The sequence below is a fragment of the Rhodnius prolixus genome, unplaced genomic scaffold, assembly GCF_049639745.1.
Source record: "Rhodnius prolixus isolate KJV_2025 unplaced genomic scaffold, Rpr scaffold_3, whole genome shotgun sequence".
Classification (NCBI taxonomy): Eukaryota; Metazoa; Arthropoda; class Insecta; order Hemiptera; family Reduviidae; genus Rhodnius; species Rhodnius prolixus.
The window spans coordinates 33486391-33503493 of record NW_027411603.1 but is presented as its reverse complement, the minus strand read 5'-3'; the positions used below and the strand labels follow the sequence as shown (position 1 = coordinate 33503493).

The 17103-nt window shown below is 31.4% G+C and overlaps 1 protein-coding gene across 1 annotated transcript in view; it reads right to left on the bottom strand.

Annotated features, from left to right (window-relative positions):
• The window catches only part of Blimp-1 (PR domain zinc finger protein 1), a 29092-nt gene extending 12785 nt beyond the window's left edge, over positions 1-16307 (bottom strand). Inside the window, exons 1-6 of the mRNA XM_074124114.1 lie at positions 15614-16307; positions 10126-10237; positions 4745-4945; positions 2329-2448; positions 2119-2244; positions 1768-1894 (exon numbers count right to left, since the gene is read on the bottom strand). Coding sequence (XP_073980215.1) covers positions 1768-1894; positions 2119-2244; positions 2329-2448; positions 4745-4945; positions 10126-10152 — 601 coding nt within the window. The 5' untranslated portion in view covers positions 10153-10237; positions 15614-16307. The remainder of the gene's footprint in view (positions 1-1767; positions 1895-2118; positions 2245-2328; positions 2449-4744; positions 4946-10125; positions 10238-15613) is intronic.
• Positions 16308-17103: the final 796 nt, after the last annotated feature.

Here is a 17103-nt window from a genome sequence, read left to right as displayed (position 1 = left end):
TCAACCGGCCACAGCCTATCCAGATAAAATATCATCATACTGCGCTACTTTTTAATTATAATAATAAAAAGATAATACGAGGTCGTTTGAAAAGTCCGTGTAAAGTCAGAGAGATAGCACTACTGGCGCGTATCGAGGTTATGTTTAGTTAGTAGCATCTCTTGGAAGAACACACACCAAGTTTCAGCCAGATCGGTCTATTTCTTTGTGTTTGGCATTCGTTTGAATCGAGGAAGTCGAGTGATTTTCAAAAAATGGACGAAAAAGAATTTCGTGTGTTGATAAAACACTACTTTATGAAAGGCAAAACGCCTCAGGAGACTAAAGAGAAGCTTGATAAACATTATGGTGACTCTGCACCTTCGATTAGAACAGTTTATAAGTGGTTTCAAAATTTTCGGAGTGGCCATATGGGCACAAGTGACGCTGAACGTTCTGGACGGTTACTACTCCAGAAATCATTGATAAAATCCATGATATGGTGATGGATGACAGAAGAGTGAAGGTGCGTGAGATTGCTAGTGCTGTGGGCATCTCGAATGAACGGGTACATAATATTTTGCATCAACATTTGGACATGACAAAGCTATCCGCAAGATGGGTGCCGCGATTGCACACGCTTGACCAAAAACGAAATCGTGTGAAGTGTTGCAAGGACGGTTTGCAGCTGTTCCAGAAGAATCCGCAGGACATTAAGCGTCGTTTCGTCACTGTGGATGAAACATGGATACATCACTACACTCCTGAGACCAAAGAACAAACTAAACAAATGGTTACCAAGGGGGAATCTGCGCCAAAAAAGGCGAAGACCGTTCCTTCGGCCGGAAAGATTATGGCGACTGTCTTTTGGGATTCGCAAGGAATAATCCTCATCGACTATCTGGAAAAGGGTAAAACTATTACAGGTGCATATTATTCATCGTTATTGGACCATTTGAAAACCGAGCTGCAAGAAAAACGCCCACGATTGGCCCACAAAAAAGTCCTTTTCCATCACGACAACGCACCAGCTCACACCTCAGCGGTTGTGGTCGCAAAATTAATGGAAATAGGGTTCCAACTCGTTTCACATCCCCCCTATTCTCCAGACTTGGCTCCCTCGGACTACTATTTGTTCCCCAATATGAAGAAATGGCTGGCGGGAAAAAGATTTTATTCAAACGAGGAGGTGATTGCAGAAACGAATGGCTATTTTTCAGACTTGGACAAATCCTATTATTCGGAAGGGATCAACAAACTAGAGCAGCGTTGGACGAAGTGTATAAGCCTCAAAGGAGACTATGTTGAAAAATAAAAAAGGTTTACCCCAAAAAATTAAGTAGTTTTTATTTTTGCACGGACTTTTCAAACTACCCTCGTATTATTCAGAATGTAAGTGATTGGCAAGGAAGTGTTCTACTCTGCTGTTTTCCTAGTCATTTAAGATTTAATCTACTTTTGACTTATTGTTGCACATAACTTAAAATGCAGGAAGAACAAAAACAAAAAAAACACATTAATTGTAATTATTAGCAGTGGTTCGCAGGATTACAAAATTTGTATTGGTCCTTGAGGTCCGAATGCTGTTCTGATTGTTTATAAAAAAGAATAAACAAAGTACTTGGTGACACAAAATTTACTCGAAAAAAGTATGATATAAAATTAGATATTACTTTTATTTAGCCAAAAATTGGCTATCTTAATACTTTGTCCGATCAAGTTTGTTGCATCATTTGAAATATTCGTAAAATATTGATTTTTTTTTTTTATTCTAGAAATTTAACTTACTGATCCTTTGCAGCATGAGCTCTCCTGTTAAAGGATAATTCAGTCTCTCTGCAAATTCTCTGCAGTACCACACCAATAATTCCTGGTTCGGTAATATAGGCCTAATTGTGTAGAAATAAATACTCATCTATAACAAGAAACAGTCACTTTTAGGCTTGTTTTATTGTATTAAATTTTAAATTAGTATTTATGGAATTTATGAAGCATTAGAAGAATTACTTGACAACTTGGTAATAAATGAGCGCAAATTCATTGAAAAGATGAAAGCAAATTGTGCTTCTTTTTATTTTTTGATAGGGAGAGAGAGGCATATGAATTATTAAAGCAATTTACGTTTCCAAGTATTTTTACCTTATACTGGCATGCGATTAGATTTTGAGATTCTGATGAGTATGCTGGGTTAACGTATCTCATCCAATTTGATTTAGACACGTCATAACCGTCTATATAATAGAATAGTTGATTTTCTTTATAAACCTAGAATTAAAAACAACAAAAACAATCAAAATATGTTCTAATAGATCCAATAGAATAAGCGATATATTTTCTTTTTTTTCTCACCCGCCAAAAATATTTGCGGTTGGCAGTGGTAGGCACATCATTTTTGGCGTACACCTCTCCTACCAATGGTCCAAACCTGGTACCTCTAGGAATGTAACTGGTACTCCAAACTCCCATCACCTGAAACAATCAATCCGTAAACACTTTATAAAAAAGGAAAAGATGAACAAAAGCAAAAAAAAACAAAAGGTTATTTATTTATTACTAATATTCCTAATCCAGGTATTTACAGTCTTGGCCAATGGGAAAAGATTTCAAAAGTGCATTGTTATCCTTCATCCTTTTATAGTTACCATATATATTCACAGATTTACATAGTGTTTTTTTTTAGAATCAGTTTTGCTGTTGGCCATTAGTAAGTAATAGCACATTTTTATACAGTTTGATACTTAACAGTAATTCAATGTCTGAATCAAATACTTAATCTGGAACTTTAAATTGAACTTTGTGAAAATCAATTAGCCGGCCAAAGAAGTGAGAGGAATGTTTGTAAATGGGGGAAATCGCATCAAATTACTTTAGGAATTATTATTAACTCTCTTGGAAGCAATATCAGTACATTTAAAAACAAAAAATTAAATCAGTAATACAATGTTAGTTTAGTTTTAGTTACACATTAAATTAGCTTATAATGAAAAAGCACGACGGTAACTCCAAGAAAATGGCGTATATTGCGGCAATAAGAACAGGTAATGAGGTTGTCCTTCGCTTTTTAGGTAGGACCATAATTAAGGAACGCATCTATTTAGGAACTATTTGCTTCTTAGATAAAGATAAAATGGCACGTCTGGTCAAGAACGAATAAGTTTAAAATCTATTCTATTTTAAAATAGAATGTTATGATGAGCGTGTGCTTTGCGAGCGCTGTAAGTGGATGGTAATTTGAAAGCACGGGAGAAGTGGTGCTCTAAAGCAATCATGAAAGTCAGAAAGAGGGTAGAACTCTAGGATGTTAAGAAAAACGGCGTTATTCAATCGTACATCAAACAGCTCTTACTTAGAAATGAAGATAGATCAAATCTGGTAAAGTGGTATCCAGAAGATCATGGAGATATGTTCCTGGAGGGAACAGATCAGTGCAGGAAGCAGGGCTGAGGTTGTCTACGAAAATAAAGAGTTCAGGAGATTTTTTCAAATTCTCTATTTCGACTATATTTCAGATTAGACTTGCTTGTGATTATTCTTTAGTAGTGGCAAAAGGTTGCCGTGTAACAGCTTCACATAGTCGAAGATGAGTATATAATTACGTTTACAAAATACAATTAGTTGTAATTGTTGATTAAGGCTGATTATACCCAGTATTATTCTTTAAATATTAAATCAAGCTAAAATGCAGCCTCTTAGAATCAATTTTACCGTAATATATGTATAGCCGATTGAATCACCGTCGATCCATTTTCAGACTATAGCACTGCTCAGGGCCTGGTTTGGCTTAGAGTTCGGCTTCTTGGAGAAGTAAACTCCGTCGCTTTTTTACTTTGACCAGGACCCTCTCACCATGATTCTGAGTCTAGTTAAACAAACAGGGCTGGAAGGGGTGTTCTAATTAACGGGCACTACAATAGACCCACAGGATGAATTTTTTTTTTTTTTTTTTTTTTTGTTTGTTTGTTGGCTTCCTGTCTGTGCAGATTAGCCAGGGATGTACTAATGTATTATTTAATGGGATGTGTTATGAGTACTATTGTTATTTTTGTTTTAGTTGCTGTTATGTTTTATTTTATGAATTTGATAATGAAGTTTCAATCTTTATATAAATATAAACAATAAGAAAATAGTGATAGGGCTGTAGAAGAGAAACTACTCAGCGGTAGCAGCACTCTCTGCAGGATATTGATGTTGACAAAGATCTTCTGTTCTCAAGGATGTCTCGAGGAGGATTGTTAGAAATGACAAAGAAAGCGAGAGACTGTATAAATGGATTAGAGCAATTAGAGAGTATGGAACTTTTGGTACTTAGTCTTGGCGAGTACGAACTGGATGTTGAGGTCGTTGTGAAGAGTGAGGTTAGTCACCGTGGAAAGCAGCGTCAACTATCTGTCGGAAGAGTTTTGATTGAAATGTTTGCACTGTCCGTATGTTTATGCGTTTAAAAAACTGAAATAAAACAAAATTACTGAAGGATATTTTGACTTTGCTACGTCTTCTTTACGGATACATGTACTACATATATTAGGTACTAATATAAAGTAAAGTAATTGCCTATTTTTTCAGGCGGAGCTTAACGTCCAACTACCAATTAGGTGTCGTGGATGAGGCCAGAAGCACATACTTTACTATAAACAATTTTTTCTAACAAATAAAATCTAGCCAAAAGTGGGATACGAACTGGGTATCTCCCACTTACAAAGCCACGCCGATAACCACTAGACAAACACCCACCCTAATATAAATATACTACTTAAGAGATAATTACATCTGAGAGTGCTTGGGACGGTCGAAGTACCAGATTCCTAGGTAAGGACGCTTCTGCTCTATTGTTCGAACCCTGAGGTGCAGCTTGGTCAGGCACTATGTAGACAGCGTGTTTCTCGAATTCTTCTTCTTTAGTTGTAGTTGGGTCCCAGGCACTCCCTTCAACACCACCACCGCCTTCCTCAACCATCACTACCTGCTCCTGCAACAGTTCACATCACATTCTATGTTAATAAGAAACAATAAGTAATCAAAGAGGAAAAACAAATCAATCAGAATCTCTTAAGGTTCCTTTGAGTAATTTACTGAACTCCTCTTAAAACTTGACTTTTAAGTTTAGTGAAGTTTGTACAGAAAAGGCGTAATAGTCCAACAAGCTTCTTGATAACTAAAACTGTCCGGTAGGACAGTTGTATAAGGGTTAATCGTCAAAAAGTGCACGAAAAAGCGTAACGTTGAAAAACACTCAACTTTGACAATTTTTTAATATTTTTCTATAAAAGATAAAATTCCCAAATTTTCTTTAAATTATAGGGCAAACCCTCCTTTATAACTGTAATTTTTTGTAACAACGCAGATCTGACAGATTTCGAGATAAAAAGTTGCCAAAAATGGGCAAAAACGGCTTTTTCAAAAATTGATGGAAGCAAATCATATTTGATTTGCACAGCTTTAAAATGAAAGCTGTGATAATATTTTTTGAAATATTCTGTTTTTTTTTTCTCTTCTAATTATTATGTTAGACATTCTCTTAATAAGTCTTATTTAATTGAACCTATTAACAATAATTTCAGACTTATTCAGATTTTTTGTTATCTTTATATCATAAAAAATATCTGTTATTTTAAAAAATTTTAAAGGGCAATAACCCTTTACGGAAGTGACCCAACAGGCCGTATATGTCAACGCCTACGAAGTTGTCTACGGTTAGTACAAGTTTTGTAGACATCAAATATCGACCCCCTACATATTCTACTAACATTGCTTCAAACGTTTGGCCAGACTTTTTAGCCAAGCTAAAGCAGCAAAGACCTTAACATTGTCAATACACTGGCCAAGAATACTACTGACCTACTTTTAATACAGCTTGCGACATCTATTGGCACGGTGTTGTAACTAAACTGAACTTGAGTCGGTTTCAATTTTATCCGCTAGAATTTATTTTAAAAGACATTTGCGTTAGTGTGTGTGTAAACATAAGTTTTTATTTCTGGATTTTGTTATATTTTAACAAAATAATTAATATGGCATACATATACCAATGAGTTTGTCAATTTAGCCAAATAAACAAGAAATTGTTCCAATAATTGAATTCAAAATTGCTCGTTTTTAAGTACAGCGGAAATTTAAATTTTCATAATTTAAATTAAAAATAATAAGGAAACAAAATTTTGCAGAATTTAATAAATAACGATGGAATAACAAATCAGGAGAATTGAACTGAATTAAATAGCTTTTTGTTCCAAATTTTATTTCAATTATATAGGAATAGATTAAAGATAATTTAGTAGAAGTAATTTAAATTAAAACTTCTAAACATGTATTTTAAAAACAAACAAATAGCAGAATGGCCAGTTATTTTGTTTATAATATGGTTAACATGATATAAAGAAGGGTAGGTCGTGGTATAGTATACAGATGCCCCTGGTGACTAAATAGGGCGGTTTAAAGACGGCGGGAACGTACTGCTGTCTGTCCTAAGCCCGCCCTCTCTTAATATCGATCAGTCTAGACCTCCCTTAACATTTAATTTTACTAAATAAATTTCACTTTACTACGTCATACAAAACCTATCAATGAGTTAGTACCTTAACCATAGTTAACATCAAAAATATTGCGCTACTCTGCTATTATAGAGCTCACGATTTTATTGAAACGAGCAATGATTTTGGTCGGCTCATTAGTCTTATCTATTTATTTTTGACTCAAGAAATTAAAAGTTATTTTAATTGAGTTCCAGAATTATTTAAATAATTTTAATGTAATGATTTTATATTTAAATCGAGTGAGAACTGAGAAGAAAAATACTTTTGAATGAGATAAGTTTATTTTAAAAAAATAGCAAATTTTAATTTGAACTCAACATGGAGGATCTAGTAACTGCAGAGCGCTCTATCAGAAATAAGTTCAAACCACAAGGGAGGTAGTGAGAGATTAAAACGAAGATGTCTAGATTGGAACAACACAAATTTTTCTGTTGAGCACCATCTTAATTGAGCTAATTTACCACTCTTGCTGAGGTGGCGCTAATGACAGTTACAGAACTTAAACAAAAATTTGATCTTTAATAACTGCAGTAAGAGAAAGATATTTAACAGTTTTAAAAAATTATTATCACTAAATTTTTGCAACATCAATTTTGGGAAGACATAAAACTGTCAGCATTTATATTTTTAGCTAAACGTCTATTTAGAATACTAAATAGAACATTTAACAAACATTTAATTAAAATTAAGTTAATCTAACTAATGAAAACATATCAGATTTTCAAATTGAGGAGTTGAACTAATTCTTCATAATTAGATTAACTTCTAGTTCCAATATTAGAGAACCTTGTATTAAACCAATTTGAACCAAAAATTGTAGTTTTTTTAATCTCAAAAAGGAACTGTTCTAAATTTGCTGAACTCTAAAGAATATAAGTAAAGTCAGATATAAGAATTTCTGAGATCATGATCATTGTATTCTCCTTGATTTCATTTTGAGATAAAAAAAAAAAAAACTACAATTTTTGGTTCAAAGTGGTTTAATAAAAGGTACTCCAATATTGGAACTAGAAGTTAATCTAATTAACAAGAAGTAGTTCAAATCCTCAATTTGAAAATCTGATATGTTTTCATTAGTTTGATTAACTAAATGTTTGTTGCAAGACTAAATACACGTTTTGCTACGTTTGTCCAAATTTTCTCTTTGAATTATTTTGCATTAGGCTAGATAATTAGGGTAGTATTTTATAAAGGGTAGCTACTCTAATGCAAAATAATTCAAAAAGAAAACAAGCTAAACTGCTGAAAGGGTTAATTTAATTTTTTTAAAAATGTATTAGGTTTCTGTATGAATACTTTGATTAATTTGAGGTTAATTGTAAGGAAATCGTTAAAACGTTTATTAAAAAATAAGGGAGATTCCCAATGGAGAAATCATAGATTGTAATATAGCTAAGGTAACGTAGGATTTTTCTTGAATTTTAGAAGACAAATTATTGACATGGAGAACTCTTGACAATAGAAAAATGATTGGATCCAAAAAAGAGGTTAAGTAAAAGTTGTAAATGTAAACTGAAAATAATCTTTTAAATTATGGACTTCACATCATAAAACACCTCCTGCATAATGCTTGTAACCAGTAATGGTAAAGTTTGATTTAAAATTAAATTTTGTAAAAAAATATTTTTCATTAAATATACGTAGACATTTAAGTGGGTAATTGGTATATGAAGTTAAAAGAAATCGTTAAAATCTATCCAAGAAACTTTAAAAAAATATTCTGTAAAGTAGCCCTTTCGTCATTCAACTTATTTGCATCAAACTAATCAGCTTCTGAAATGCTGCTGGAAAAGTTTTAATCCTTAGATTGGTAGAGAGCCGACCAAGTATTAGGAAAATCGTTGCGGCCACTTCTCAAAAGAACTGAAAGAACTGGAAAGTTCTGAAATTAAAGTCACATTCTAGTGAAGTGATATTAATGAGGTTGATCAATTATTTGGGCTAGCCAGTGATTATCTTTAGAGCTTTTCTGAGAACAACAAGAACTGTTCTCTGCCACTCTGAGAATCTAAATAATTCTTAGTATGGTCTCTGATATTTAGAGATTTGAGAAATATAGCCAACAATGCCAAGACTACGCTTGATTTGCACTAATTAATCTCCAAGTTTGCTAGCTTTGATGACAATTTTTAGTTTGTCAAACAAGGATTCAGTATAATAGATAATTTCATAGGATTCGACTCTAATGTTCTAATGAGAGATTCCAAACATCCAAACCATTTATTTTATTATTAAGAGCAATTCAATACAAGTATTAAAATGAGTTTGTAGGATTTGATAGTTTTGGTTTCTGTGCAGATAACCACTATTGCAATAATTACCTCTTGATCTGTTATGTGGAGGTAAATACAAAGAACTTCCACTGCGTAAGAGAATTATGACATCATGGCTTTTGTGAAGCTTAAGCTTGTAAGATTTAAATGCCGCCTGCTGAGTTGTAACTTAAAGCATCATAGCCTCAAGTTAGTATGCTTCCAATCTATTGCCCCATAGGATCCCACTTTGGGATCCTATTGCCTCATAGGAACACAAAACTGGTATAGATCTTCAAGGTTCTTCCCTAACTTTTTGCACCAACCGTTTACCCCTGCCAAGGAGTCTTTGGCCTTGTGTGAGTCGTTATTCAGGCATCTTTTGAAAGTTACAAAGGCATACTATAAGTATCATCTTTTAAAGTTATTATTTTGTGATGCTTAGGCCTCTGTGGGGTTCTCCGAAGTCACCTAAACCTAGTAGGAGAAGCTAGGCTGTACAGTGCTTATTCGAGGCAAGCCTTAGTATGTCTAGAGAAACTGGCAGGATCTTTCAAACAGTGGTATTAGAGTCCTAATTTTCTGAGACACGCAAGCAGATTACTGAGAAACTGGTCTATTAAGTCCAACAAAAATTAAATCAAGACAGTTTGAATGTGCATTCAGGAGATGAGATTCAGGTGCATCCAAGCTTTTAGCGCAAAAAAGTTATGGAAACGAAAGCAGGCCAGTCCTAGGAGCGTTTCCACGATATCCTAAAAGACTTCTGTACCCCTTGATGGCATGGCAAAATGTTGCTATATTGTAGACAATGTGTGGATGTAGACGAGTTAATCCACTTAATCTTGTTTTAGAGCTGCAATTTGATAAATAATGAGCATAGTCTACTTAGCAATTAAATTTTTTAATTGCATACCATTAAAAAACTTTCATTGCTGCATATACTCGTACTTTTGTGAGCTACAACCTCTAAAACCCTGCAGAAGTAAGGCTGTTATACCCTAATGTTACCTTATATTCTATCTCATATCAATAGTTAACTTATATTTGAGCTTGATTCAATTTTTTTGCTAGAATCTACTTTGTAGATCTATTGCTCGTAAAATCAGACATTTAGAGGAGCTGTCTTTTTAATGTAATATGCAGAACAGATTTTTTACAAATAATTCATCTTTATAACATATTTTTTGTCCTCTAGTTTACTTTGAAGGACAAATATCTTAAACCATAATCAAATTCTTCAATTAATTAAAACAAGTATCCTATTTATCATAAATTAGATTCTGTTTAAAATTTAAAGCCTAATCTAAGTTTATCTAAGTTAGTTTTTATTTTTTTTAAAAAATATAACTGTGTTAACTAACTTGTCTTATCTTGTCGGGATACTTCATTTCCTTGAATGCATTGAAATTTTGCTAGCAGGTAGTCTTTGATTGGTTCAGCGGTCACAAATCCATGCCTATCCAGGCCGATCACCTAGAGGACAAAAGAAAAAGATTATTTTTTACTCATCAAAACAGTCTAAATAAGAAATGAAACTAAAAGCCAATCCTAAAAGATGACGAATGGACTAGTTAAAATCAAGCAGTAGGCAATGCCAACATTACTGACAAGTCTTGCTGGTTTGCCTATCAAGTCAGCCGTCCAAGGTCTTATATTCTTGAAAGACCATAGTTGAGTACTATAAATATATGCATTTTAAGAGTTAGTAACCGAATAAGATCAGTTTACTGTATTTATTTTGGTTAAGACATTGATACTGCACAATGTTAAATACGTTGCAATGTTTGCGCATACTGATCTAATTTTATTTTTAACAATTTCTTTCTGATTGTTGTTTTTACAATATTCAGAACATGTCTGAGGCATAGTTTCTATTGTGAATGGTTTCTTCAATGTTTTTGGGGAGGAACTTTATTACAGGCTATTTCAAGGTAAAATTGGTTCGAAATTGGCAATTTCAAGGCCTTACACACATTTTCTGTACTTTCTGAGTCCAGAAAAGAAACCGTAAGTACAATTTTATTTTTTTTTGGCAGCGTAACCTTCATCAGATGTTTTAAATGGAGGCCTATTTTACCATAACTTTTTCTTAAAAAATGCATAGAATAAAATCTAAGGCAAGGCGATATATATTACCTAGTATGTGCCATAATTCATTTTATCTTTGCGCTAACCGCTAGCTATTGCAACCCATCTACATATATAAATATAATAATAATGATGTTTTATTTGAATAGGGAAAACAAAATATACATATTCTTTCTATAAACATCAATGACGTGGTACATTACCGTCTGTCAGAGTCTCATTTGAAACAAAAATTATTAACTTAATGATAAATACATATTTAATGAAAAGAAAAGTGAGGAAAAGAAAACTATATTTACATAAGAATACTAGTTTTAAGTGTTACTTTAGTATTTGGTAATAATAATTAGAGTAGGAGAACTATATACAATATATAAATTAATAGTTAAATTCATTAACTAAATACCTCCTATAACGCATCGCACATTTTACAAAATTAATCAGAGCTCTCCAATTACTACCATTTAGTAAGCATAGAACTTCTTCTTTATTAAGCACACGCTTATTAAAATATCGGATCCTGAACTCTCTCATAATGGGGCATTCAGCCAAGAAATGAAAAGTAGATTCAATAGACCTGAGGTTGCACATTGAACACAAATAATTGCGAGTGATCCAGGGTTTATAATTTAAATTTAGGCCTTCCGTTCGCACTCTAAATATTATTTGTTTAGAAAAGTGATCAATATTCAGTTCCATGTAATTTCTACATATATAAATATATATATAACAATTTAAGTAATAATAATAAATTATTAGGGAAGGGATTAGCTATGAGGTTAGCATACTGGACTCCCACGCGGAGGTCCCGGGTTCGAATCCAGCAGCTGACCCTTAGATTTTCTCTTCCTAGGAGCTTCTTACAGCTCACTGTCCGGTGATGGACAGTGTTGTCTGTAACGAGAGAACACTGTCCGGAGGCCGGCAGTGCACTGGAAAAAGCTCCGGGCGCTAATGACCTCAGCTGTTGATGCGCAAAAAAAAAAAAAATAAATAAATAAATTATTTAATTATTTACTTAAATAAATTTGTTACAAAAACTACTGTTTATTTAATAATATGGATTAGTCCAACTTAACTTAATTTCAGATGCACGAATAATTGCATTCGTCGTAGAAATATAATTAGAAGCACCATTTACAATTATAACAAAAGATAGTATATAATGTGTTTAAAAAAAGAATGAATTATTTAATTATTTATTAGTCTCAACCTACTAATGTACCTATTTATGTATAAATGTATACTTATGGAGATCTTTTGATTCCCACAAAAGCAAACTAACCCGCTGCTATCTTTTGAATGTATTCCAGCATTAGATATAGAATTTTTAATAGATTTGTTAGCCTGAAAACTTAGTGGTATTTAAATATTCAAATAAAATACAAAATGTACAATGAACCTGTTGGAACCAGAACTGTTGATATCATGTTTGATATCAAGTAAACAGTGGCTTAATTGAAGTAAGTACCAAAATACTTTAAAAAGCTTTAAATGAATGTAAATTTTCTAAGCTCAAATGTGCCAGATTAAAAAACAAAACAAAAAAACAATTGAACTAAATATTAAATATAAAAATAATAATAGCGGAAGTTAAATTGTGAGCCAAATGGATGTTTGGTATACTGGGCAGACATTGGCCTTGTTGTGATGGCTAAATTTGTCCACATGCAAGCGCTAATATTGCAATGAAGTTATTTGGATGGGCACCAAGGAAAGTGAGCACACGTGCCCACAAAAATAAACATAACAATAATTATAAAAATAAAAAAATGAAAATAAATAAAAAAAATTTACTTTCACTAAAGTTTCAAAAAATAGAAATGATTTTTCTTAGTCTTAATTTGTCTTATTTTAATTAAATGGGGTGTTGCATGTTTTTTGAACGTATATAATATGGATTATTTATGAACTACGTTCTTAAGAAATTGTTACTAGAAAAATGAAATAATTTTTTTATTCAAATAGTTTTTCTTTTTCTTAATTTTGCGGAATAAAGTATCACACTCTATGGCCAAATTTTTGGTACATTGATGTATCTTTATGGTTTTTTTTCTATTTCAAACCAAAAATCCTAAGAAGAACATAATTGATGCTTTGTTCAGGTATCTGCGACTAATCACTAGACTCTTAGCCAATAATCAGTCAGGTTTAGAGGAATTGCACCAATCAGAGAGATCCTACAAAACAGTGTTCCTGTAGAAGGTGAAGTCCAAATCAGCTTTCTGGCTAGCCCGTTTGGAATTAATTCTAATCTAGATAGAACTACGAGACTCGGAAGAATGTTTTGTTCAGAATCAACACTCCTCATAAAGTAAACTTTTCTCGCTGTACCAACACTTGCCTACTATCGTGCATAATTTTTAATTTGTCTTTACATCAGAAATAATTGATTTAAGGTTATTTGAATTAGAAAAAAAAAATTTTTTGTAAGTCTTTGTGTGTATTTGTCTGACTATCTACCAGTTCATATCCACCTTAAAACCAAACAAATCTTTTAAAGATCTCATTGTTATTTCTCTTCGCTGCGGACACCATTGTTGCCTTTCATAAGGACCTTTTTTTTGGCAGCTGGAGGATTGTCTACGTTGTAATCTTTCAAACTGTTTAACTGTAAGAACATGCTAGATTTATTTCTGATGTACTTTAAATTCCAGTGTTCCAAATCAAACTATCGTTCATTGTTTTTATGACTGATTAATTAATTCAATAAGAAGAAAAAATCATGAGTGAAATTGGTTTTATATTTTCTTCCAATTAAATCAAACCTTAAACTCCATTTCTGACATATTAGATTCAAATATTAATAATTTTGCAATATATTATATTTTAGATTCTAGAAATGTGCATTTTTTTTTTTAAACCGGGCAACCATGTTAACATTTTACACAATTTTTACTATTATTTTTAGCCAAATTGTGATGTCTATAAAATACATAAATTCTTCTTGAACTCATTTGCTTCTATTGTTGAATTAAATGATAACTCAGATATTTTTTAAAAAAAATTTATTTCAGTAACGAATTATTATTTGATTAGAACCCTCTCTTTTCTTCGAGTATTCCACATGACGCGCAGGTAAATGTCAAGCAGAATTTTCTATTATATTTTGATAATATATTTATTGGAATATATTTTTATTAAGTATGAAATATGTGGTCACAATATATAAAACAATTTCATGTTATTGAATCCAATCGTTCTATTTTTTTAAGTTTGTTCCAAATACTTGTTTTTCCTCTTCAATTTATATACGTATTTTTTGCTGAATAGATTATTTGCTTAAACAGAGGCCACACATCTATCTATTTACAGGTTAATTGTAAGCCAAAATGATGCTAGAATTCTAAAATGCATAATTCTATAATGTATATTGCTTGCAAAACAGGTGGGCCAAAAACTACATTAATGTAATTGCAGAGATGCACATTATTTTGGACAGGTGGAAGTGAAATGTTTTTGGTTAAGATGCACTATTTATGATTTTGTGTAAATAAAATAATTTGATAATAGTAAAAAACTGATACTTTTAAAATATGCTTACTTTAAGTGTAGGCGTTATAATAGGAAAGTGCATTTTGTTGCAATCAGTATGCCCTTGATGCACTATTTACGGACCCACTTGGAACTGGTTCAAAATTTGCTACTTGTTATAAGATTAGTTCAAGAAATATTTAGGGTTTTCTGTTGTTTAAGAAAGCCAAATTAAGTATTAAAACCAAATCTAATACCTTTAATTGTGAAAATAAAGCTGCATAATATATTTCATTGATTAATCTTTTTGTATGAAACAAAATCACAAAAACAAATCAATTTCATTACAAAAACATTTAATTTGTTAATTCGATGTCAGTTTTAATAAATAGTTAAATAAATTGATGCACTTTTGTCTATTGTTGCACCAGTTCATCTTGATTTAGAAATCTAAACATTTTAACACAAAAGTTGTGTGGGCATTTTGGTAAATTATTTTCAAATAAAATTGTTCTTATCACAGGGAAAACAGTGTTTTTCGCAATGCTCTTAGATAAAACATTTTCTGCCAAACACTTCTAATATGCCATTCCAATTTATCAAATCTGGGTTACACTGTTTTTATCATTATTATTAGAATTATCAGGTCCATTTATCTATTTATTTTCTTACGAAATGTCTTCTTAATAAATTGATAATTTTGCAGGTATAGATTTACATTTCGAACTTCTCACTTGAATGTTTGTATGTATTTAAATTTGTTTCAGGGGATAACCTTTCAACACTTTTTGAATAATTTTGTTAAAGAGAATTTGTTGATTTTAAATTCATTATTTTAGAAATGTGAGCCTTTAGGTTTTAACTAAATTACAAAAATTATAGATAATTTTATCAAGGTTGAAATAATAATATTTTTGGGGTTAGGATGTTTTGAATAAAATCTGCAATATTTTTCATAATTTTTTAATATTTGAATATTATTATTATTCTTCAATTTAAATTGTGAGAATTTTATATAATAGTTTTATGTTTAGATGGGAGAATAAATTTATAATAAAATGATTAATTTTGGTATAATTTTAACTAATTAAAGTTAAGTTTAAACATAATTTTACTATTTTCTTGAAAAACTGCGAATTTACTTTAGCTTCAAGGTCTTCTGTTTAGAGTCTCTATGAAAACTATTCTAAAGAGTGTATGCTAGGCTATTTGGCTGGGAAATTTTAGAATAATTTTGAAAAGTGCCTTTTGGATTTTTTTCCAGAAAAAAACAAGATAAATACTTACTGATTTTGGTGACATATGTAGCGATCAGTTTGAACACTTTCTCTGTGACTCCAATAACTAGTAACCTAGTCTGACAATTGTACAAAATGGAGGTTGCGCAAGAGAATCTTATGTTTTTTTTAAAAAAATCTTTTTAAAAAACTAAAACTGTCTGAATTGGTGAATATTCACTGCAATTTCAGCTTGAACACATTAAATTGGACACTAAGTTTTCTTAAGATTTTTAACACTGAAATTCTAACTGTATTCTTTAAAAAATGAAGAAACTTCTAGCGAAGCTTGAACAGCGAGAGCCACGCGCAATGGCGTCCATTTCAACCACATTCCTACCCTGACGAGTCGCCCAAGAATTTTAAGGTTTTTTTTTTTTTTATACCACTGCCTTTTAAAAATGGAAACTTATTTTTGAAATGAAAGAAATAATAATTTGTGACAATAATTTAAACTTCAAAAGGTACCTATCTTGCCTGTACAAATTTAGAAGAATTTAAAAACATAGCTTACAGGAATTTAACCCAGTTTCAGATTTTCACTTTCGTTACCACACCTCTCACCCTTGATGTTAGGGAGTCTAAGTGGACTCGTGACGTCCAAAGATTAATCAATATGAAAATGTAGAAATTTATTGAATTTAAAGAGTTTTGAAAAACAAAACAAAATTTAAAATGGGCAAATACAATTGTAATGAAAAAGAGAAAAATTAAATTTTAGATCACATCCTAAAAGCATGGAATAAATTCCATCATGTTTCTTGATTAAGGGCTGGCTACCTTTCTGTTGGTTATCTTAATCTGATAATTACATATTTTTTAAATCAGTAATAAAATGGAGCTAAACTATGGGAAAATCAATCCAATTACTTGAAGTTATAAGTTGATTTTTCCGTGATATAATTGTTTATTAGTTAAACAATGTTGGCATTACTGCTTGTGATAGTTTGTGTATTAAATAAAGTTTCAAATTGCATAAATTTAGAATTTTATTTTTTGATTTAGACGAATGCATCAATTTGGTCACAATTTATTTCGTTAAGAGGCATTTTATTCGAAAAGTTTAGATTTATTTGATTTATTAGATTATTTATTATTTGAATCAGAATTGTTTGATTTCTAAATTGGTCAGATTTTTTTAGAAAATTAAAATTATTGTTATTTATGTTATCTCAAGTGAGGGGGCCATTTTTTCTGTTGATTCGAAAATTTTTCATTGAAATGTCTTTAATTATTTAAATTTAATCATAAGAGGAGTTAGTTATGCATAAGTTCGCAGTTTGTATCACTTATTATAATAATAGTAATAATAATAATAATTATTATTATTATTATTTACCACGAATTGTAAAGGAAAATGAATTTTGGGCTAAAGAGAGATCGCGTAAAAAACTAGACGCTTACAAAATTTTGGCTCATTGGATGCAAAATTAATTTTGTACCTACTCCACCATTCAAAATGGCTCACTTTTAATGGTTTAAAATAATATTTGCAATATT